This window comes from Nematolebias whitei, chromosome 8, assembly GCF_014905685.2.
Source record: "Nematolebias whitei isolate Nwh7 chromosome 8, NemWhi1, whole genome shotgun sequence".
NCBI classification, from domain to species: domain Eukaryota; kingdom Metazoa; phylum Chordata; class Actinopteri; order Cyprinodontiformes; family Rivulidae; genus Nematolebias; species Nematolebias whitei.
Window position 1 is genome coordinate 28004922 of NC_056505.1, and position 24332 is coordinate 28029253.

The window sequence follows — 24332 nt, forward strand, 5'->3', positions numbered from 1 at the left end:
CATCTCCAGTTTGTCATCAACTAGTTAAAATACTGTCTATTCAACCTTGTAATGGGTCAATAGTGAACAATATTTTAACTTCCTGACACCATTTTCAAAACTTGGACCTGAGTGTCGAGACGTTTGGAGACTCTTGTCTCCTAACATCCCATGAAGTGACACATTTTAATATTGCAGCAAGAATTTCTTGTTCCACTTCAGAAGAAGTTGGTTTTCAAAGTTTTTGAGTCCAGTCTGTCTCTTTAGGAGGGAAAAAAGTCCTGCTGTACTGAATAGTCTTTCAATGAGGCCATGGTGGTACAAAGTACTTATCTTCTGGCTGACTCTCCAGGGTGAAATCCATTTTGGGTGTGTTAGTGGTGCTGTGGGTGCTCCCAGCTCAATGACGTATATACTACAAAGTAGAATATACATCATTGATCCAGCTTTTCTTGAAGGCGGGTCTAACATTACCTGCCCATTTTGCAGTGATTCAATGGACCAGCTCCCCTCAAACTAACAAACAAATAAAAAAAATGTAACGTAAATGTAACATTTAACACAATACATTATAGAAATGTAGTGTAGTAGAAAATACTTAATGTAAAATGCAGTGGAGTAAAAGTCATAAGTAACCACATTTAACAAAGTAAAGTATCAATACATGAAAAATGTACTTAAGCAAAGTAACAAAGTACTTGCACTTCTTCACATCCCACCACTGCAGATAACAAACCAAAAACTGATGTGGCAGTAGTTGAGAGTCATTTACAAAACATTCCTCACTCACCTGGTCCTAGTTTCTAATCAGCACATCTGTATTGCTTTAATCATTGGTCCCCTGGCTCATACGTTTTCCACCTTGTTCCCCATCTTAGATCTAAGATTTGCACAGCTTCATCATCATTCTGTTCGTTTTAGCTCCTTTCACACGTTGCGTTTGGTTTTAGATTTCTTACACTGCAGTACCTTGCTGCTCTCATTTATAACAGCTTACAGGTTGATTTTATTTTTTTTATCCGCCTGCCTCTGAGACTGTGTTTGGGTCTTATTCAGCACACAGTAAGTCTTTTCACGTCTTCCCATGTGCACCAACATGACGGAGCACAAATTACTGTGACTGTACTGTACTGCACTTGAGGCTCTAAGAGTCATCCTTCTTCACTTTTGTCTTATATTATTGTCCTGCGCCGAGACAGATGCAAGGCAGCATTTAGAGCTGCAGTGAGGCTGAGCTCTCCATGATCCAGGAAAGACGCTTTCATTGCATTCAGCTGAAAGGCGAAGGCCGTGCCTGTGTGTGTTTGTGTGGCTTTTACCCAAATATCTCATAAACTACTGAACAAATTGTACTGAAACTTGCAGAAAGTAATCATTTGATATACTTCTACAACTGCTTAACTTTTGGAGTCAACATGGCCGCCACAGCTAATCGACATGAACTAACACCAAAATGGCTACAACGTGGTCAGTTTTACAGATAAAGTAATAACATTTGGTGTGGTAGTAGCTAGTCATGCTCAACACTCACTGGAAGTGTGACATCTAGTATGAGATCGGGCATTACATTATTTTTAGGGTTAGCCACAATCAGCTGACCTTAAAAAAGCACAAAAAAGACACAATTCAGTCCATTTTACAAATATTGACCTAATATTTGGTGCAGTTTAGCGTTAACAAACTGTACAAGATTTAAAAAATGTATATTATTTAGTTAACTCTGTCAGCAGACTGTCTCTTGAACCACTGAATATATTTTAATTAGACTTTCAGGAAATAATCATCATCTTCAACAACTAATTAATTTTTGGTGCCATCCCAATTCAAGATGGCCACCACAGCCAACTAACACATGGATATAGTTCAGTCAGTTTTACTGATACTGCGCTAAAATTGAGTGTGGCTGTAGCTGAAAGTCATTCACAACACATTCCCCAAGCGTTACTTATTGCACAAGATCGTTGCCTAAAACTTCAGTATTATTTTTATGCCAAGTCTGTTAGCAAAATATTTTATGATCCACGGAATAGATTTTGACCAAACTTTTAGAAAGTAATCACCAGATGTCAGTGGTGATTTTAGCCTCTTGTTGGGGGTGCTCAAGCACCCCTAAATTCTAACTCAGCACCCCTGAAAAATAAAGAAACCATCATTATGATTTTGTAAGGAAGCTCAGTTTTCAAACCTTAGATTAAATTTGGAATAAAAATTGAATAAATGATGACACTTAAACGAGCCAGTAAAACATAAGATTTTTTTTTTTTTTTTTTTGCACGAGATGGATCCTCAACACCACCTGTCAATCAATCCAGAAGGCTTGTCAGCAACTGACCAATCAGTGATCTCAGTTTGTCCCAAAGTGAAACGCCCCTTATCCGCAGGAACTCCACCCCCTTTTCTTCTGACAACATTGTCGGTGTTTTGCATTATGAACGCTCTGCAGTCAGAGGGATATTACGAAACATCATCAGAAAAATGATTAAACAGTGTCAGTGGAAAACATGACGTTCATACATGTGTTACCCTGAGCGTTTAGAGGGTGGAACAGTTTATTCCATTTCCAAAACCTAAACGTTGTCTGGAAAAATGTAAAATATACATTACATATACATACAATATGCAGGGATGGACCTCACTGAATACAACAGTGATAAACAGGAAGCACCACATGTCTGTACGAAGGTAACTGCAAGTAAATCCTCTATTTTCTGTCATAATTACATTGTATGATTAATGGTTAAATTAAAGGTTAATGCTTAAAGCTAGTTGTGTTTTGTTTTGTGTGTTTTGTACGTAGATATATGTTGCAACTTCTGGTTAAATTAGTTTAGTCTTTGTTTGTTATGATCAGTTAACACTATGATTTGGTACAACGTGTTTATTAGCTTGTGTAATGTAAAGCGGAGTGCTACATCTGTAGCATCTTAGCTAGCGCATCTGTATTGCACGCCACCAGCTTAGCGCTACTTCTTGTTGTGCCATGTTCTCCAAATAGTTACTGAATCAAGTGTGTACTTATGTAGGTAAATGTAGACGTTTAAAAACCTGTTAAAATACACCAGAATGCAGGAAATGGCATCTACTTTAGTCAAAATTTTATGCTGGAGGACTCGCAGTCCCACCCACCAATGTGTCCCCTCCCCAACTTTACAAATGCTTCCGCTGCTACTGCATTGTTCAAGCCAAGAACCATTGTCAACACTGGGGGGGGGGGGGGGCTAAGCACCCCTAAAGGTCAGATTCTAGAATCGTCCCTGTCAGGTGTACATCTGCAGCTGATTCAATTTAGGTGTCATTCCAGTTTAAGATGGTTGGTACAGACAACAGACTGTAAGATAACTTGATGAGTTTTAGTTATTTAGCTTAAATTTGATGAGGCAGTAGCTGAGACCTATCTACAACACATAGTCTTGCCTTAGCACTTTGGTTGGCCTTGTTGCTGTTTGAAGTGCTCTATAAATAAAATGGTATGGTATAGTCTGAGCATGACGTTGTGCAATATCGCATCAGATCAATAATGGCCTCCGGGGCCCACTACCCTGCGTGTTTTAGATGTTTCTTAGCTGCAACACACCTGATTTGAATCAATGGGTGATAAACAGGCTTCTGCAGAACACAAAGCGGTAACGGAATCATTGAATCAGGTGTGTTGGAACAGGAAAACAATTAAAACATGCGGGATGCGTATCTATAAAACAACTATGTCTGTCATTTCTCATCACGAGATCATCTTAGTCTAAAATGATGCCATGAAAGGTGTGGGGCATGAAGAAAGCAGATCATTTCATCATATCACAGATGTGAAGTGTAACAATCAGGAGCTATCCTGAAGTCTGGTAATGTGAACACTCATATACGCTTGTGTCTTAAGAGCTGTCATTAAGGAGTCTGGTACTTTAGCTGCAGATATGTACTGCTTGGGTTTCAATACATGAAGACCAATTATAATGGACTGTCTTGCTCAGAATCTCATACTGGGTCTTTCTTATCTGCAGGTCTGACATCACTGGAAGCCTCAGACTCCATCCTCGGAGCTGCAGAGACTATAAATGCAACAAACCTGCGTCATCTGTGACCCTGACTTTGTGTTACAGTCATCTCGTACGTCTTCTCTGCCTGTAGAAGATGACTCAGTCAGTTGGTGGATTTGTCTCTGTTGAGTAACAGATATTCTCTTGTGTATGTTTTTTTTCTCCTCTAAATGGAAATGGAGTCTCTGTGATGATGCTTTCAGACATGGCAGTATGGATAGTAATGCCCGACACCTGTTCAAACGACCCACAGCACACAGTAACAGGCTGTTGAAATGACTACAAGAAAAAACAACAGAGGGAAATCTCATCTTCTGGTCAGTGGTAAGTCGTCCATGCAGCAAGGTTTCTCTCTGCAAAGCGTTTTGTATATTTAGGTGAATAGAAACAGTTTGGGAACTTGTGTCTCTAACGTGCAAAAATTACAAACTTTTCATCAACTTGCAGCAACTCTATCCACGTGGTTGTCCTAAATATATATATGTTCTGGCACTAGCCTATAGATTTAATTTGTTATATGACTTCCAGTACAGGTTTGTGTCGTAGAAGTGAGTGGAAAAGAAACAGAGTGAAATGAAAGCTCCTGGATGTGGTGACAGTCCAACATTTTGTAAAGATTTTAGCACTTGCTTGAGGAAACGAGATCTGAGAAAAGCAGGCAGAGGAACACCAAGGCAGCGGGGCACTGATGGATTGATCTGACATGGATCATTATGGATGGAGCACAAAGAGCTCACAGTGGGAGGGGGGATGGGGACGGAAGGAAGTCATCTCCTGTGGATTGAGATCTGCTCGAAACTAAAGCAAGGTTTTTTTTCACCAGTGTTTTTGTTTTCCTATAAAACATACAGCGCTCTTAATGAAGAAGGTTCTGTTTAGTAAATGGACATTTAAAGCAAAATGCCAACCTTTTATTCCATGTTCATCTTTAGAAAAGGTAAAACTTGACAACTAGAGAAATTACATTTTTGATAAATACACAGTGTGGATGCTAAGTGCTGAATAACGGATGAATGTTGCAGAAGCTGAAGCTAAGTTAGATCTCAGAGTATTAATAGTTAATGAAACGCTCTTACTCAGCATTCTTTTTAATGGCTAAAAAACAGCTAGGTTTATTAAAAGCAACTGAACTTCTTGCAGTTACTTTATTTGGAGAATTTTAAGGACTCGTTAACAGAAGAATTAACGAATCAGTTCAACTGGTTATATTGTACTTCACGAGATGTGAGACGTCCGATCTCGCTCACGTGCTTGTGAGATGTTCTTTGTCGCGTGGACCATTTATACACAAACAGAAACTGTGGGGGAGAACTCCTGGTGAGCACACGTGCAAACAGAAACAACACAGTGAGAGCACCTTTGGCAGAGTGGATTTTTATTTTTAAAAATCGAGTTGGAGGAGGAATATCTGGTATTTCCATTATCTGATGAAAAGTGCTAATTTGCAAAGAGACCACCACCGTTTTTGACAGACAGTGAGGGAAGATGTCCTTATGCTGTCCAGATGAGGTGCACTCCCTCCCAGTCAGAACAACCACACCTTCTTTCACAAGTTCTTTGACTAGCTTTAAATGCACACATATACATATATGTATACATATACATAAACATATACATATATGTAAGTTTTGCTGGAACAGTGTAAGTAGAAGTAGCTTTTTTGTTTTGTTTATGAGCAGATACCTTTTAAATTATGAACACCAAACCTTTTTATATAGGTTATATATTTATTCATTCTGTCCATCATTCATTCATTCATTCATTCAGTCATTCATGTGTTTGTTTGTTCATATTAAACGCTTCCATGGTAAATCGTCTTTTCTCAAATAAACTATGGAATGATTAACTATCCTAAACAGTTTTGTTAAATACAGCTGTACAAAATGTCCTTTTGAGTTAGAAAAAAAAAATCATGATTTATTTTAAGGCAATTGTCTTTTTGGTCCTGAAAGCAGGTAATAATTTGTTCGGTTACTGAGTTTTAATCTGCTCCTTTTTCAGGTTGTGGACTTCATAATGTCAGTAGCTGTTGCATCCACTCATGTCAATGGTCTTAAGGATGTTGAGGAAAGTTGTTTTTTTTTTTTATCCTGGTAACCAGATTAAAAAGGAAAAGTTTTCACATCTCATCTTACATCATTCTGCTCACTTCTTCTCAGTATTCAGATCAGTTTTCCTAATTTCTCTTTAATGATCTGCTGACAGCTCTGACTCTTTACTTTGTCTCGTTGTTTTGCAGAAATCCTGAACACTGTTGCTCTGTTGATGACTAAAAATAAAGATTTCCAAGCAGCTTTGACCATCCTTTCTGCAGAGCAGAAAATCAAACTTCTGACCACCATTGTTAAACTCTAATGTAGCGTTCAAAAATATATTTTTTAACTTCTGAGACAAACACATCTCTTAAATTTAAATAAATTCCAACCTTCTCTTGAAAAATGTGCAGGTCAAGATGGTGCTCTCCATCGCCTTCCGACCAGACCCATTGCAATGGACATGACGTATTTCTCAAGGGTCAATGTTCTTTATTGTCATTCACATCACATGTGGTACATGAGGTGGAACGAAATTGTGTACTCAAGGTCCCAGTTACATCCAACAATAGCAAAAGTATAAAGTGTAAAAAGAAACAGTAAATAAGGATCTAAGATATAAACTACAATTACGCTAAACCAATGCCTAAACAACAAAAATCTGTGATGTCATCATTTGAACAATGCTTTTTACTGATTGGTTCCTGATTATCCAATGAGAGAAAAGAACTGAGTCTTAAGTGTGATCTTCAGGCATGACAAGACAAGACCAGCATGGCTCTGAAATGAGAGGAGGGAATCAGTCAGTATGTGCCATCAAAAAATTAGAATTTGTGTTCATGAGTTTACACATTAGGGAGAACATGTAAACTCCACCCAGAAAGGCCCCAGGCCAGGAGGAGATCCTAACAGCGCTCTGTGCTGCCCCCAAAACCTGCTAGTGCTTCTTTAAATAGAAGCTATCAACTATATTTTATTTTAAACATGGTGTCACACATTCTATTTGCAACCATATTGACAATATCTAATGATACTTAATTCTAGGGCAACAATTCCCTTATCACCCCCCCCCCCCACACACACACACACACACACACACACACACACACACACGCAGTCCCCAAGGATGTTTCTAAAACAGGCTAATGAGAACTGGATATCAATGCAAAGTTCAACAATTAGTTTCACTTTAATTTCTCTTTCATCAGGCTTACCATTGCTAATTGGTCACCTTGCTGTAAAACTTTATGCATAATTTAAGATGTGTTAAAGCTCTGCTGCAGAAAAATTATAACGTATTCACTGGCAAAACCCATAATTGGCAAAGGCAGAGTCCCTACAGACTCCACGTCAGCAGTTTCTTCAAAACCCTTTTCTGATGCTAAGTACTTGGTGGAGTTTATCGTCACGTCAGCACTGCATATCTACCTTGCATGGGATTCAATAATCTGCGTGTTTCCATTAGACTTTTCAACTTGCTGTGACCATTAGTGGTTTATTTGCTGCGACAGTGGCTTTTTCTCCGATACAAACCCAACAACTATGCAACTCATGCACAGTTTTTCAGTGTTGCGGGAAATGGCTCACCTTTTTCTTTTTTTAGGCTACGACTACGACTAGACTTACTCTATTTTGTATCACATTATAAATCATTATAGTGTGAAAGACTTTTATTATTACACTTTATTCCAGCTGTAGCTATTAGATTAGCATGAGTAATGCTACAGTCTGAACCACAAACCCAATGCCTTATTCATGAACAGAAACACAATAAAATTATGTAACTATTGAAAAATGATGATTGTGTTAGTCAGATTCAGAATCACCAGAGACTGTTTTGTGGTAAAACACCCTAATTTATATTATATTAATAGCTTGAAATAATAATTTAGATCTTTTGAAGTAGGTTTCTATGGGCTAAGGAAATGGACAAAGAATATCTTACCTGTTGCAGATAGCTCTTTGAACAAGTTTAATTTGGAAAATTAGAGTTTATTCTAACACAAATGACAATCTAATGTCTAATTTGAGAGCAGAGTGGATTGCTGGCATGTCAAATACCTCCAATCACACAAGTTTCAAACAGGTTCATGTCACTGCTCCTCTACAAGCCAGGTTGCATTATGTGGTTATTCTGGCAGAAATAGTATCATCTTGTGCCCCTGTCTGCATTGCAAGTGCTACAGCAAGCTGCTGCGGCTCTTTGCATTTGCAAAAGATTAAGGGGTTTTATGTGTAATGTGAAACTGATGGTGACTTTCAAAAGGTTTTCACAAGTCTTCTACCATAAACATTTTTAGATTGTAGTTGTTTTAGGACAGGAGTAACCCTTATCAGACTTGGCCCCACTCAGACTCATTGGTCCTGTCTGATTTAAACTCCTTTTGTCACCCTGAGATCATTCAAAGAGTAGCACTGCTCTTCTGGTTATGATTTATAAGGAGAAACCAGAATTATGTCTGTTATAAGAAAAATATTTGCTTTTTTCATGACTGAAAATAACAGTTTTGTTCATTTTTAATGCCATAATTTTTAGTAATACACTCTAAAGATGGGGTAATAATTTTACATAAATTATCATCTCTTCATTCAGCCATTGCGCCGCTCAAGGTGGCTGCATGTTGGAGCAGCTCTGTTACTTTCATTCTGAGAATTTGCTTTTGGAAACTTTAATTCCTCTTTTTCTCGATGTAAATCACATTTTTTGGATGATTGTTTCCTCTGGTATCAGATGCTGTGCAGCCGGAAGAATTTGTACTGAAACTTTTTTTGGTTTTGGACATTTGTTATGATGCGTAACCATGGCAACAAGGCAGTTTTCTACAACAACAGCAGCTGAATAACATCTCAAAAGCTCAAATAATATATTAACTACAGTCCCAAATCTCAAATGAGTTGAAAAGGATGTTCTGTGGACACATTCTCATCTACCTGCCAGCTGTACTCGAGTGCCTGATCTCTGAGGTCCTGGAACTAACAGGAAACACGGCTCACGGCAGCGGATGGACGGGATCGTCCCTCAGCACCTACGGTTGGCTGTCCGCAGCAACGAGGAGCTCGGCAGACTGCTGGGAGGAGTGGCCTTCGCTCTGGGAGGAGTTCTGCCAAGCATTCAAGCGGTCCTACAGTCCAGGGGAACCAAGAGGCCAGCCGATTCTGGGTGGACGGATCGGACGGCACCTGCAGCCAGTTTCTTAGGATCCACTGTGAGCTGTACCATTATAAGAGATCCTTCCTGTCTGCAGCCATCAGTATCTATAACATCTCTTAATGAAATGAGGATAACGAGTTACAACAACAAAATAATTTCCCTCTGGGATTAATAAAGTATTATTGAATTGAATTGAATTGAATTAACATCTCTAAAAGTATTTTATTTAAACTGGAAAAAAGAAATGAAAAACAATTATTTGCACAAATTGACTGATTGCCTGTTGAGACAGTCCAAGTGGGCCACAAACAATAAAGGCAGGTGGTCATAATGTTGTGCTTGAGTGGTGAATTGTCAAGTCTAAACATTTGCTGTGCACTGGTCATCAGAGCAATTTAATGTCTGCACAAAGATTTTAAATGTCCTTAGTAGTCCCAACACAGAGCAGACCAGACTAAAACCAGATGTAACGCACTCAGAGTGGACTAAGTTCACCAAAGATAAAGAATGTGATAAATGTAATCAAGTTGATAGTTTTAGACTATGCACGATATTGAATTTTTGGCCGATATGCCGATATGTTAAAACTTATTTGGCCAATAACTGATGCCAATACCGATATTTTTTCCCTATACCTACTCACAGAGACTACATAGGTTTCTCTGCTGTGGAATTAAAATGCTACATTATTCTGCATGATCTTTGTCAAGTTGTCCTGCTACCAAATGCAGACGCCAAAAAGGAGCTGAAAATGATGCAACACTTCAACTTGGATTATGTTTAATGTCAAATGTATTCATGACATTTACTCTCTAACACAATGACAACACTCGAACAGTGCAAATTTGTACATTTTTACAAATCTAAACTCAAAGACGCATATGATGTCATAACGTTGTGCTGGCACTGCAGGTATCCTTATCACTGGGATGCCATACAAAACCAGTGCCTTTACATATACATATACATATATATATATATATAATTAAGTAGGAGGTGTTTCCATGTTAAGATTCAGTTAAACTTAGTAGTAAATTTAATGTTGACCTTGCAGACATGGTAATACGTCCAGTGTTTCCTTCCTCCCGTATAACGTGGCCCAACATTTTGGTCCATGAACTAAAATGTTCCAACTAAAGGCCTAGAACTCCTTGAAGGAATGCGTATCGTTTAATGTTTTAATATGAGACTTTTCAGTGTTTTATAATTCAAATATGTAGCTTCTAAAACAATTTCTGCACCATTAAATGATTGTTTGGAGGTGAATGTGGCTCTAAGTCATCAGGGAAAATTCCATTAGATAACAGCAAATAGTTCTGCTTGCCTCTTTTTACAACTTAATTTGACTGTTAGGTTAAAATTAGTCATAAAAATTATCCCATTAAAGTTCAGAATATCTTGGCGCAGCCCATTAGCATATATATATAATCTTAGCCCAGCTTTTTCTTTAAGGCTTTAACAATTCTGACTCTCGTTCTTGCAGTCAAAAGAGACAAGTTTTTTTTACTTTCAACCTGGCATCTCTGATTCTGTTATTCTATTTCTGACTATTTCCATTGTGCATCATGACTGTCTGAAATTTACTCATTAAAGTTTGAGTGTAAACAAACAACTTGTAATTGTTGGCAACAAAACCTACCCAATGATTTAATTTTTTTTTTTTTTTTTTAGTAAGTGAAGTGTATTTAGTGGTTATTTAATCATTATTTTTCACCATATCAAATTTAAATTGAAACATTGAAAAGTTGTGTATTATTGACAGCTTTAATGGCTTTAAAATAAGATCATCTTCTGAAGAGAAATGAAGAAGTTGAAGCTGTTTTGGTAAAAACCTCAAAGTAACAATAAGCTCAAGATTTCACTTGATGTCGTGTTCAGAGCACGTGTTGTGAATGAATCTGAACTACTACCGCACCAAGTTAAAGCCTTTTTGCTAATTAGCTGTGGCAGCCATTTTGATTAAGCTTGACTCCTGAAATTAATCAGTTATAGATGTACAGTATTTTTCAGACTATAAGGCACACTTAAAATCCTTTAATTTTCTCAAAAATCAACAGTGAGCCTTATAACCCAGTGTGCCTTATGTATGAAATTTGGTTGTGCTTATAGACTTCGAACTGATTTTATGTGGTTATTGTGAATGAGTTGAATAAAGTTTGATTTATCTTGTCATGTTTTTGCCCCTCGCAGCCCGTCGTGTTTATGTTTGTTTTTCCTGCAAAGCTCTGCCTGTTCCTGTCACTCACTCTCATCCATCAATCAAGCTCATCCTCTACCTGTTCTCCGCCCTACTTGAGCTCCGTGCATTCGCTCAGTCCGTGCCAGATTCTCGAACCTGTCACAGAAGTAGAAATCCAGCGTACCTGATCTTGTCTCTTGCCTGTTTCTGACTCCTCGCCTTGCCTGAACCCTCTTGGATTTGTCCGTCTTTCTGCCCATGGTTTCTGACTCTGCATCTTCCTCTCTGACTACACCTTCGGATCACGATTTGGCTCTGTTTTCGGCGCTCTGCTTCAACGTACTCGACCCCTGCAAACGACTCACGGACCACGATTCTGGACCTCAAGTCCTTTAATCTGCTCCACTGCAGCAGCTCACTTTATAGGAGTGACGTCACCGGCTTCAGCGAGACTAAAGCTTCAGCCTCAACACCAAGACAGAAGGTTGGTGAAAACCTCAATATCCACCTGCACCTCCTGATCCACACCAAAGCCACTAACTCTTCTGTCTGGACAGACTGGACCTGGCCCAGGACCCAGACCTCCACCAGAGATTTCCCTTTCACAATAAAACTGTTAAATTGCTCTGGGCCTTAGTGTTTTGCTGATTCAAACCTGGTTCTTGTCATATCTGACTGTTTTGTTTCACTTAATGTGCCTTATAGTCTGAAAAATATGGTACATCCAATGATTATAAAACTTTCATCCAGTGGTTTATTCAATTCAGTTTATTTATATAGCGCCAAGTCACAACAGAAGTCACCTCAGGGCACTGAACAGAAACATTCATATATAAAATAATTAAATTTTATTTATCTGAGGAGCAGACTGCTTTGAGTTTAACTCCATCTCAGACTCTCATCTTGAGCAAGCATGAAGGTGACAGTGGAAAGGAAAAACTCCCTCATGAGGAAGAAACCTTTAACAGAACCAGACTCAGGACAAGAGGCCATCTGCTTCAACTGGCTGAGTTTGAGAGGAACAGGAAGGAGGAACAGATACACAATGGCAGGTCAAGAATCACATGTTAAAATAGAAATGGCATTGAATGAAAACTATTAAATTTTAACAATTTATTTAAGGAAGTGAGGTCAGTTTGTCCTCCAGTAGTCTAAGCCTATAGCAGCATAACTATAGGATTTATCTAAAAGGAAAGTCTTAATCCCAGTCTTGAAACTGGACAATGTGTCAGCCTCACGGACAGAAACTGGAAGTTGGTTCCACACGAGAGGAGCCTGATAACTGAAATATCTTCCTCTCATTCTGCTTTTGGAAACTCTAGGAACTGCAAGTAAACCTGCCTGTTTATGAGAACATCCGCCTTCGCCTGTTGGTGGCATGTGGTAATTATCAGAAACTGTTACTGGGCAGGATTTTCACTTATTGATTAAAACTTGCCAACATCTATTCAGCCAAGAGTAACATTCATTTTTCTGCTCAAACTAAATTAGAGATTCATTCAACCTTTATTTAGACAGATGTTAAGCTAACGTGCTAAGATTTCATGGCCATCACAGCGATTTTAAAACCTGCATTTTATGAAAGTCACATCATTAAAAAATTCTTAGAATTTATCAACCCAAGCAATGATCGGCGCTCAAACATCATGTGATTGATTTCTTGGCACTGTGCACCGAAACACAATGTGACTGTAGCGTGGCCTTTTTAAATCCTTTGGTTTCTGGGGTCTACTGCTTGAACTTTAGCGACTCGCAGTGCGTGAGGTGGCAGGTCAGGAAGCTGCAACAAGCAGAGACAGCAGCCTGCGCCCTGTTGTGGACCAAAAGCTGCACCCGTCCTCCAAGAGGACCGAGAGCTGCCTCCACACTGACTGAGCCTTGACAGCTGTAAAGCAATGCACCACCTAAAGCCTGCGGCTGCAGAGAGAAGCCATCGCTCAGCATTTTTTAATTATTAACAACTCTCCACCGCGTGGTTTTTCACTCTCAACTCTTTCAGGCATAAGTGCAAGCCTTATGTGAACAGCAGATTTTGGGGGGGGGGGAGGGGACTCGGACAGACTGAGAGTCACTGTTTTGAGTAACAGTACGGATGACAAATCATTCAGGTTTGCACACACAATGGTGCTGACGGGGACCATCTGTGGAGCCATCTGTTCACCTCCGAAATGCGAGAGAGCTGTGATGGTTAAAATACACACAAACACTTCCTGTGGGCAGGCACGGCTCCAGGTCCTACCTCGCTGGAGAGCGAACAGGAAAGCCCATCCAGGGACCAACAAGGTGCCGTGCTGTTAAAGAAAGGCAGGCTCTGTTCTGTATTTCCCATTCTTAAATCAGCACACTGCACACAGGGACTGGAATATAAGAATGGAAAAAAAGACCCTTCGTTTTCACATCATTTCAACCTCTTCATACCTTTCAGAGACTACTTTTGTCCCAGCCTTTCTTTAGAACCACATGTCTATAAAAAGCTTCAGGGCAAGGAGCAGTGAATTAACTGCACTCTAGCAGGAGTCTGCAGCCACTTTCATATTTGCTGATGGTGATTCATCTCTGTAAGCCCCATAGAGGGGGGACTTTGACAACTGGCTGCTGATACATTGGTCAATCAAGCTGCTTTAATTTTTTCCCATGATGCCGTCTTACCGCTGAGGAGCAAGTGCCAGACAGAAGCATTAAATCAGTCTGCATCTGCTAACCTGAAGTAAGCTGCATGGTCTGCACAGTTATACGTCACATGGTTTATAGCATGTAAAAACATAATGGATCATCTCGATGAGACCTGCGTTGTTGGTTTTCTGCTGGCACTTTTCAGCTGCGCGGTGGCCGACCCCTTTCTGTCCTGTAACATATGTTGGAAACAAGTTGTCTTGCAAATAAACATCTTTGCAACATTTGAGATAAAACCTCAAGCTCAGCGATCAGACTTGAAGTCCAAATTCTCTTTCAAGGCGTTGAAAACTATAAAAGTGGAACAAGCTGCCTGTTAATATAGACCAGTTTGGGTTTGGTTATTTAATTATTTGCTTGCCCCCCAGGGAAGGGGGGTTAAAGGCCACATTAATTACTTCTGTCTTTCCCAATATGCAACATCGCTTAAGCAGATCTAATCAGCGGCTTCAGGAGAAGCTTGAGAATCCATTCCTGGCCGACACTCCAGATGAAAATTTGAGGATGAAGCCACTTCCTTCAGAAGCTCGGCCACAAACGGCAGAAAAGACATATCCCCCTTCGACAAATTTAGAAATGAAAACCTGCAAAAATTATAACGTGTGACATCATATTTGGGGCTCGGAGCTTCAAACGTGGTTTGTGAGGACCAATGAAGCACACACGGTCACACACCTTTATGTGGCCATGGTAACGGTGAAATCAAAAGACAGCGATTAAAGGCTCTGCATGTGTGTTTGCACACCAACCCACAATTCTGCCTTTTTATATTACCTGTACAGTATATGCTTCACACTGCATGCAAAACAGGTCAATGCTGCAGCAAGTGTGTTTAGAAAAAAAGAAGACATGGGATTTACAGGTACAGTCGTCTTGCATCCCCCAGCTTTGAATAATGCAGTTCATCATTCCTCCATCATTGTTCATGCTTCCATAAAGCGCTCATTCTTTTAGTTACACTTGTTTTATGCTGGACCAGACCTGACAAACCTCTTTGTGTATTTGTTTTTCCCTTCTGCACAGAAAACATACAACCGGGGGGAGGGATAAAAAGCAAAAACCGTGAGGGGTAACATTACACGGGTGTCGTGTAACCACAATACTATGGCTGCTCATGTGAGAGGATGCAGCTGCAGAGATCTCCTAGTGTTCATTCAGTCTTTTCTCCCCTCCCCCCATTTAATCCCCCCCACCCTCTTGCTTCAGCTCTGCTGGTTGGAGATGATGGAACTGAGAGGTATCTTCTTCTCATCTGCTTTGTCCTGCTCTGAACCTCCGAGTGCAGCGCCGTGTGGGGTGTGAGACGCTGCACAACATCATGGCCAGTGACCGAGCGAATCACCTGTCCAAGAAGCACAGCTGGAGTCAACAGCTGCCCTGCCCACATTGAGATTCAGAGGCTTCACTGATGCTCTTTTCCCTCTTCCTGCAGGCACATCAAGGCCCAGCATTTGCTTCAGAGAAGAGCAAAAAAAAAAAAAAAAAACAGAATCCTGCAGCAACGCCCTGAAACTGCAACACAATCTCAAAAAGAACTGGCAAGGTCTGCTTCCTAATATGAGACCTGCAAGAATTGAAGCAGCTGTTTGTTGCAGGAGTGCTGCCAGATTCTGAACACCCCGTCCAAATGCTGCACCTGAGGTTCGATTTATCATGAATAAACTTAGTGCATGATCACAACACGTCAGCATACAAATAGGTTCTCACAATGCTGCCAGTGAGACGTGTGCCTCCTAAAAATAGCAGTCCAGTCAAATGTTCATTTGCATGACAGGAGCAGCTTCATTCACGCGCTCTGATCCAAACCCTTTAGGCTCCAATCAAACTGTAACAAGCTCGGGAAGACATGAGACATGTGTTCCAACAAATGAACACACATCTTTAAAACATGTTCCGTCTTCACAGATGAGTCCCTCAAACCCTGTGAATGAACAGCTGCATTCGTTCAACTTGGATGTGAGACACTTCAATGTGTCCAAACTGGATAATATACCCGCAAAGCAATTTACATGGAGAAGATGAGATGTGTGGAAAAGCTTAGGAGGAGATCAGAGCCTACCTGAGTCCAGCCCTGCCTCCTCTCTCTCGAGGTGCTCTCAGGGAATGATGCGGACTAGATTTCTGCGCGGAGCCTGGAGCCGAGCGCGCAGTCAGTCATTGCGCATGGTTCCTGCCACCACATCAAGTCGCGCTGGATTTGATTACTGTAGATTTTGGCTCGGAGGAGTTGCGTGTCGCTGCGTGGCTCAGCGGATCACCACGATGCGTGGGAACTGGACTTCTACTCTGCGTGGAGGATGATTGGAAAGCCCTTGGTACCGTGGGAAGGAAACCCCTGGATCCGAAGTGATAACGGCGATGCTGAAGTGGGCAGTCACCACCTGATCCAGTTTGCTTTAGATGGGTCTAAATTTATCTCCACCCAGGCGCAGGGGGGTGCTTTTATATCTGCATTTATCATTTGAATAAATTTCATATTCAACTAAATTCAACTGGGGTTTTTTTTTTTTAAGTCGTTTACAATTTTTTATTGTTTGTTTTATTTTTACACAAATTACCCCACACTTGTTTGTCATTTTAAGATGCTTCTACACAATAATAATGTTTTTATTCTCACTTTGACACGAGTTCAGCTTATTTTTAATTTTACTTTAACAAATAGTAATCCCCTTCCAAACTGACCGTAGTTCCATTAACGCCTTTTTTGCGCCACGAATTATTTTTTTTTTACAGTGGAGACATTGCGCCACCTAAAGGTCATCGTGTTCATTACAGTAAAAATAATGAAACGTGCACTTTTATGATTGTTTCTTGTGTATATTTGGCGGTGCTATGCTGTGGTTGAAATCGGTAAAGGTAATGCAATAATATGTTTTAATGTTAATAAAAACTCGACTTGGTGGGAAAAGAAAGCTTGGTTTGTGCAGTTATAGTGCACATTATACCACACCTACAGAAAAGATCAAAATGGAGCAAGATGGTTCACTCCGCGTACTTCCTTCTTTGTACACCCGGGACGACTCGGTTGAAGAATTAACGTAATTTGACTATCATTGTTTTTATGTAGAGGTGATTTAAATTGTTTTTAATTGTAAAATAATATAACGCTGAGGTAAAGCTATTTTTAGTTCAACATGGTAAAAAGTGGAGTTGTTTTAGCTTAGAGACAAACGAGTGACGTTAGCAATTTAAAGCAAAAGTTATCTTTATCTTAAAATTATTTTTATATATTTCATTTAGAATAGTGGGTCATAACACAGACCAGCAAGCATGAATCTGGGACTGAAGCTGTAAATGTACTTTTTTTTTGTTGTAATTATCCCATTAGATCGCTGTGTCGTGTTTGGTCACGTGACTTTGACTTCCTCCTCAAGTCACCTGATGTTGCAGCTGAAGAAAAATGGCGGCTCATCTGTCGTACGGGAGAGTGAATTTAAACATTTTGAGAGAAGCAGCACGAAAAGAGCTGCGAGAGTTTTTGGACAAATGCGCAGGGAGCAAGGTAAAATAAAATACACTAATATATTCAACATGAATAAAACAAAGACGACTAAAATACTGTATGAGATACAGGAAATCCAGTTTTTCACATATGAGCCAGCTCAACAAATTATTGACACAAGTACCAAATCACCCTCAAGCTTCTGTTTATGTGAGCTTATTTGTAATGTAAATGGTAACTCGTTGATATTCATAAGACTTTGACAAACAGCGGATTGTTTATGCCTCATTACACGATGTGTTGTTTCTCTTTAGGCCATAGTTTGGGATGAGTATCTGACGGGACCTTTTGGTCTCATAGCTCAGTACTCTCTACTGAAGGTAAGTGCCTTGTCTGTAACCTGTAAATATGATGTCATGTCTCATTTAACAGCACCTAATGTAGTATTTTTTTTTTTAATAAATGGTTGCTTTGCTTCATCTTGTACTTGTGCTTCAGGAGCATGAAGTGGAAAAGATGTTTACTCTTAAGAGTGGCAGGCTCCCCTCCGCTGATGTCAAAAGCATCATCTTCTTCGTTCGTCCCAGGCTGGAGCTTATGGACGTCATTGCTGACAATATTTTCAGGTGGTTAGACGCGTCTTATATTCCTGCCTGGCACTCTTTAAGAGCAGTAGAAAGTATCTCCTTCTCTTCGCTTTAAAACCTGTGTTCAGAGTTTGTAACCTTTCTGTTCTGGATGGCGCGCCCTTTAGTGAAAGTAAGCTGCATTCGTCACGAGACTTCCACATTTTGTTTGTGCCTCGGCGGAGCATGCTGTGTGAGCAGCGTCTGAAGGAGCAGGGCGTGCTGGCCTCATTCACCAACATCGACGAGTACATCCTGGACCTGATTCCTTATGACGGTGACCTGCTCTCCATGGAGTATGAAAGCGCTTTTCGAGTGGGTTGAACACGCGCCTTTATTGAAGTGTGCATTATTGAGCTGTAACTTTAGAACCTGCTGCTCTTCTAATGCAGATCCACACTGTTGCTTTTTTTTCAGCAGCGAACCCTAACCACATCAGAACTCATGAAATCATTCTTTATTTTATCTCATTCAGGAGTGCTACTTGGAAAATGACCAAACAAGCTTGTACCACACAGCCAAGGGACTCATGACCTTACAGGCACTTTATGGTACCATTCCACAGATTTTTGGCAAAGGAGACTGTGCACGAGTGAGTATTTGATCAACTGTGTTTGGAACAATTTTGAAAAGAACTAATTGCATATGAACAGAAGATAAACATGTTTTTCTGAGATGGACATTCTCTTATGCACCATAGCATGTTGCCAACATGATGTTGCGGATGAAGAGGGAGTTTGCTGGCACTCAGAATCAAATTCTGCCAGTGTTCGATACCCTTCTCCTCCTGGACCGTAACGTCGACCTGCTCACTCCACTGGCTACGCAACTAACCTACGAAGGTCTCATTGATGAGATCTATGGAATAACCAATGGTCAGAACATGTCATTTTCTGTATTATCGTATCTAATATTGTCTAATTTTCATATTTTAATCTGGGTTTTGCCATTTTTCAAACCAGAGTGCACTTTATTTTCATGTTTGGGGCATGAGTGTACGTTTCCCCACCATTGTGAAATAAACGGATCATTTTGAAGTCTTAAAATTTAGTTTTTAAGCCCACATTTCTGGGTGTTTGTTCTGTCTGACAGGATATGTTAAGCTTCCTCCTGAGAAGTTTGCACAGAAGAAGCAAGGTGAGGCCAGCAAGGATTTACCTACAGAGCCCAAGAAGCTGCAGCTCAACTCAGCGGAGGAACTGTACGCTGAAATCCGAGACAAAAACTTCAACGCTGTTGGTGCAGCGCTCAGCAAGAAGGCCAAAATTATATCTGCAGCTTTTGAGGTTTGTCTCGCTTCAGTTGTAGCCCATGTGTATTTACCTTCCGGAATAAAATCACAATATTCCCTCGGTTTGTCACATGTTTTAAAATACAGCAACAGTAGGTGGATTTCAGAGCTTCGTTTGATCACTTCCAGACAGAGTTGTTCTAAACTCATCTTTTTACAGCAAAGCTTAGAAAAGAAATGTGCATGTTAACAGATAATATAACATTTATCAAGAATTGTTAAGAATTCAGTTCATTTTCCTTTTTCTTGCATCATTTTACAACTAATTTAACAGTAAACTTCTTTCGGCTGACTCCTTATCGTAGCGTTTTCCATTATTAATGTAAACCAGCTCTTCAGTTGCACCTTTCTTGTCTCCTTTCTTCTTGCTCAGGAACGCCACAATGCTAAAACAGTGGGAGAAATAAAGCAATTTGTGTCTCAGCTGCCTCACATGCAGGCAGCACGCAGCTCCCTGGCTAACCACACTTCTATTGCCGAGCTGATTAAGGACATAACCAGTATGTGCACAGCCACACCCCGTCCAAATTGAACTGCTGCTTCTTTGCTAGAAGTCTGAAATCAGTGTTGATTAGTGTCATGTTTACAGACCCAGTAAATCTCTGTTACACGTTGAACATGTCATCTATCTTTGTCAGCATGCGATCAAATCTTACTTGTCCTGTTTCAGCATCAGAGGCCTTCTTTGACAACCTTACAGTGGAGCAGGAGTTTATGACGGGTGTCGACACAGACAAGGTATTCATCATCCTTTTTTTTTTTTTTATTGGGATTTTTCCACTTTTACCTTTTTAATAGATGTTATCAAAGTACTACTTGCATGGATGAACTGTGGCTTTGCAGAATTTGAGTTGGGCTCACTAAAATTCTCAGAATCACCGGACTTTTGCAGGTGAACACGTATATAGAAGACTGCATTGCCCAGAAGGATCCGCTGATCAAGATCCTGCGTTTGGTGTGTATGCAGTCGGTCTGCAACAATGGCCTTAAACAGAAGGTGCTGGACTTCTACAAGAGGGAGATAATCCAGGTAGAGGCATGTTAAACAAATACCGTACTTGCCGCCGTGCATGTCGCACCGCTGTATAAGTTGCATCAATCCAAAAATGTCTAATAACGTGGAAAAAAAACATAAATAAGTCGCTTCGCTGTATAAGTCATATCTATTATGCGTCACCACTGACGCGTCGCATTTCTTATGCATCACCGCTGACCACTCGGAAACACGGGCCGGTGTTGTGCCAAAACTCGATTGGCTGCCAAATGGCGGCTGCGGGAGCGTGCACAGGAGGACTTTAACAAGAATTTAACAAGATTAACACTTAAAAAACAATTTGTTTGCTTGATATTATAGTAAAGGTGTGTCTCAGTTTAACTTTTCCTTTAATAAATGCACTTTAATGGTAAAATCAGCTGCATTTCACCTGTGCGACGCGGTGAAATGCAGCTGATTTGATGTTTGCTCCAGGAGTTCTGGAGCAAGATGAAGGTGGCTCTGTATGGCAAGCCAAGTGTCTCATTAATAGCCACTTTTACCTATTAAATAAAACACTTGGCTTGCCATATTGCTCAAGGGCCCTCTAGTGGCTGAAAATGGTAGTGTTCAATATTTTCCATGTCAGAATGAATGAAATCGTCAGATCTCAGCCAAAAATTGGGTTATAAATATGGGGGGAAAAACGTATATTAGTCACTTCGGTGTATAAGTCAAAAGTCAACGTTTCTTTATTTGTCATATATGTATAAGTCGCAGGACTTTCAAATTTATGCAAAAAGGTGCGATTTATACGGTGAAAAATACAGTAGCTACTAGGCTCATGCTAAAGTAAAAATAAAATCAATGATTTTCCTATTGTTTCTTTGTTTATTTTTTTCTGCAGACCTATGGCTATGAACACATGCTGACACTGAACAACTTAGAGAAGGCGGGTTTTATGAAGCCACAGACGGGCTCAAGAAACAACTACCCCACGATTAGAAAAACCCTTAAACTGTGGATGGAGGATGCCAATGAACAGGTGATAAAGTTAGGGATCTGGAAAGAACAGGAAGAATCAAACTTGTGCCAACTACGTTTGTTTTAATCTTCACAGAACCCAAACGACATCTCGTACGTATACAGCGGCTATGCTCCTCTCAGCGTCCGACTGACGCAGGTGTTAGCGAGGCCCGGGTGGCGAAGCATTGAAGAGGTGCTAAAGATGCTTCCAGGTCCACACTTTGAGGAGAGACAGCCGCTTCCATCTGGGCTTCATAAAAAACGTATGATCAACCAGTGTTCTCCAGATCAGGACATGTGGGAGTGAGTGTGGTGATCGGTGATGCTGGTCCTACATAACCAATCAGTTGGATCACAAACAAACTGTCGACTAGTTTTATTGTATAAATTACAGGTTTAGCATTCCTTGAAGGAGTGCATATCATCTGCAGCTTTTCATGCAAAAGATTTAAACTAAAATCACATTTTGTTTAAAAAAAATTGTCAAACCGTCATAAATTTCATGCACTATTGCAAAATGTCACACATTGTGAATGATTCTCGGCTACTACCACACCAAATGTTGGCCCAGTATCTGTCAAATTGACTAAATTATGTAAATGTCTGTTTTTTAAAGTTTAGTTTGCTCTGGTGGCCATCTTGAATTGGGTTGACTCCAAAAGTTTATCAGTTGTCAAAGTATATTCTGTGATTATTTCCTGAAAGTTTCAGTAACATTCATCCTGTGCTTCATGAGATATTTTGCTAACAAATATTTAATGGCAAAATGTTATACGAAATGTGTTAAAGCTCAGAATATGTGTTGGGTATCAGTCTCAGCTACTTCCACAAGTTTTGGTCAGTATCTAAAACTGACTGAGCTGTAGCCATTTGTAAAGGTCAGTTGTGCTGTGGCAGCCATCTTTACCTGGGCTGACTTTAAAATTTCAGTACAGTAGTTCCTCGTTTATCGCTGCGGATCCGTACCCTGAAGCCCCACGATAAGTTAAAAAAAACGCCAAGTAGGAATAGTAGTACAAGTGGAAAGTAGTAGTTTATGGAGATCGACAAAGGAGGAGGAGCTGCAGGAGGAAATTTCTCCTGCAGTGTGGGCTGCACACAGGTGCTAAATAATTTAAAATAATTTATTTTAAATAAAAATTCCATGCCGATCGTGTGACTCATCCATCAATCAGCCAATTGTGTGTCATGTCAATCATATTTTGTAAAACCTCGATAGACCGAGTCCACGCTAAACGAACTGCGAATTATCGAGGGACTACTGTAAACTCTACAGTTCATCAGTTAGCAAAGTTTTAATCTTTGCTAAAATATTCCTCTTAAGGATTTTAGTGTTGGGCAGGTATAGAAGCAAGCTGCTCTTGTTGTATTAGAATTCACTGTTTTAGAGACATTTTAACACAGGGCTATTCAACTGGTGGGTGACTTCAATCAAACTTTATTTAAAAAAAAAAAAAATTTGTTCTAGGTTTGGGTACTGTTTATTGCATTTGATTCAATGCAATAAAATAAACAAATTGAAAAGGTAACGGATCATTGTGAGCTTTGGTTTATGATTTTAATCGCTGGACGTCCGGCCCCTGAGCTGTTGGCTTTCAGAAACTGCTGCCCCCTGAGCAGTTATGTTGAATATCCCTGTTTTAATGTCTTTTCCTCTTAACTTGAACACAACCTGTTAACTTGACAGTAACCATGGAGATACACCCTAAACAAAACACAAACTGCCTTTTTGACACTGACGCTGAATCTTCCGTTATCACGCTGGGACAGTAGTCCTGCAGCCGGACCTCTGCTGGTCTGCTCACTGCAGAGGGAGAACGAGCGGCTGCCTGCCGTGTGCAGATAAAGTGCAGGCTTTTATTCTGTGGAGACACAAAGCAGCAGATTGACAACAGAGAGCTCACAGACCACTGTCAGTGTTTGTTCCTTCTGTGTGCCCGCGTTAAAGAAATGGCTATATAAAAACACACCGCTTCATTTGAGTGACGGCCAGCGTTTTCCTTCTGCTCTGTGTGGTCGATGTGACATAAATTAATTAAACACCGTTTCAAATGAGCTCATTAGAGCTGCATGTTTGGGCAGAAGAAAGTGGACAAGTGGCTACAAGCCTGTCTCACATCGGTTTGTAAAGGTGATAATAGAAAATCATTTCAGGAGAGGGTGCAGATGGATTCACTTGAGCAGATGGGCCTTGACAAGACATTTATTTTAAACATTAATTTCATAGCCAGTTGTTTTCTCTTGTCTAAATGCGTCTCCTCGGTTTATTACAGGGCAGCAGGGGGAAAATCGAACAACGCTGGTTTTCTTCCTCGGAGGAGTGACGTACGCAGAAATAGCCGCTCTCCGTTTCCTCTCTCAGATGGAGGACAGCGGGATGGAGTACGTTGTTGCCACGACGAAGCTCATCAATGGCACGACCTGGATCAAATCCCTCATGGATCGGCCCGAATCCCAGATGCCCTGAGACACCCGCGCTGACAGCTGGCCTCACCAAACCCACTCCTGAGAACTTCGCTCCAGCTGACCAGAACTGGGCAACTTTGATGACACCATGTGTGGGAAAAATCTCTTTATTCTGCTGTTACCGCTTCACTAAACTGTATATATGTATTTATGGGATGTTTATTCACGTGATTAAAGATGCACTTGCATTTTAAGGCGTTTTGTATTCTTTCCTGTCATGTGTGTCTTTTGTTGAGGTTGGATAAATAAGTGAATCAACTTAAATTGGTCTTGTATTACCCAGTCATGTGAGCGGCCCTGTTGTTCAGTGGGTAGTTTCTTGAGAGGCAGCACATCCGTCAGCAGACATCCAGCTCTCCGAAGGAGCAATTAGCGCAGTAACAGGCCTCCTGATCAGCCGATAATAGCTCTGTGCTGTCTGGAGAGCTCGGCCCGTGATTTGACAGAGCAGGACACTGATTT

General features: G+C 40.4%; 2 protein-coding genes across 2 annotated transcripts in view; one reads left to right on the top strand and one right to left on the bottom strand.

Moving 5' to 3' along the window:
• LOC119413487 (rabphilin-3A) overlaps positions 1–16420 on the bottom strand; it is a 30702-nt gene extending 14282 nt beyond the window's left edge. Inside the window, exon 1 of the mRNA XM_037680541.1 lies at positions 16106–16420. The gene's annotated coding sequence lies outside the window, so the exon portion shown is untranslated. The remainder of the gene's footprint in view (positions 1–16105) is intronic.
• A 995-nt stretch (positions 16421–17415) lies between these two features.
• vps33a (VPS33A core subunit of CORVET and HOPS complexes) lies at positions 17416–24033 on the top strand. Its single transcript, XM_037680542.1, has 13 exons — positions 17416–17548; positions 17803–17868; positions 17987–18114; positions 18243–18429; positions 18590–18706; positions 18815–18989; positions 19207–19400; positions 19779–19905; positions 20076–20143; positions 20298–20435; positions 21286–21423; positions 21499–21667; positions 23678–24033. The coding sequence occupies exons 1-13, from the start codon at positions 17447–17449 to the stop codon at positions 23869–23871; spliced, it is 1803 nt and encodes a 600-aa protein (XP_037536470.1). The 5' UTR covers positions 17416–17446; the 3' UTR covers positions 23872–24033.
• The last annotated feature ends 299 nt before the right edge of the window (positions 24034–24332 follow it).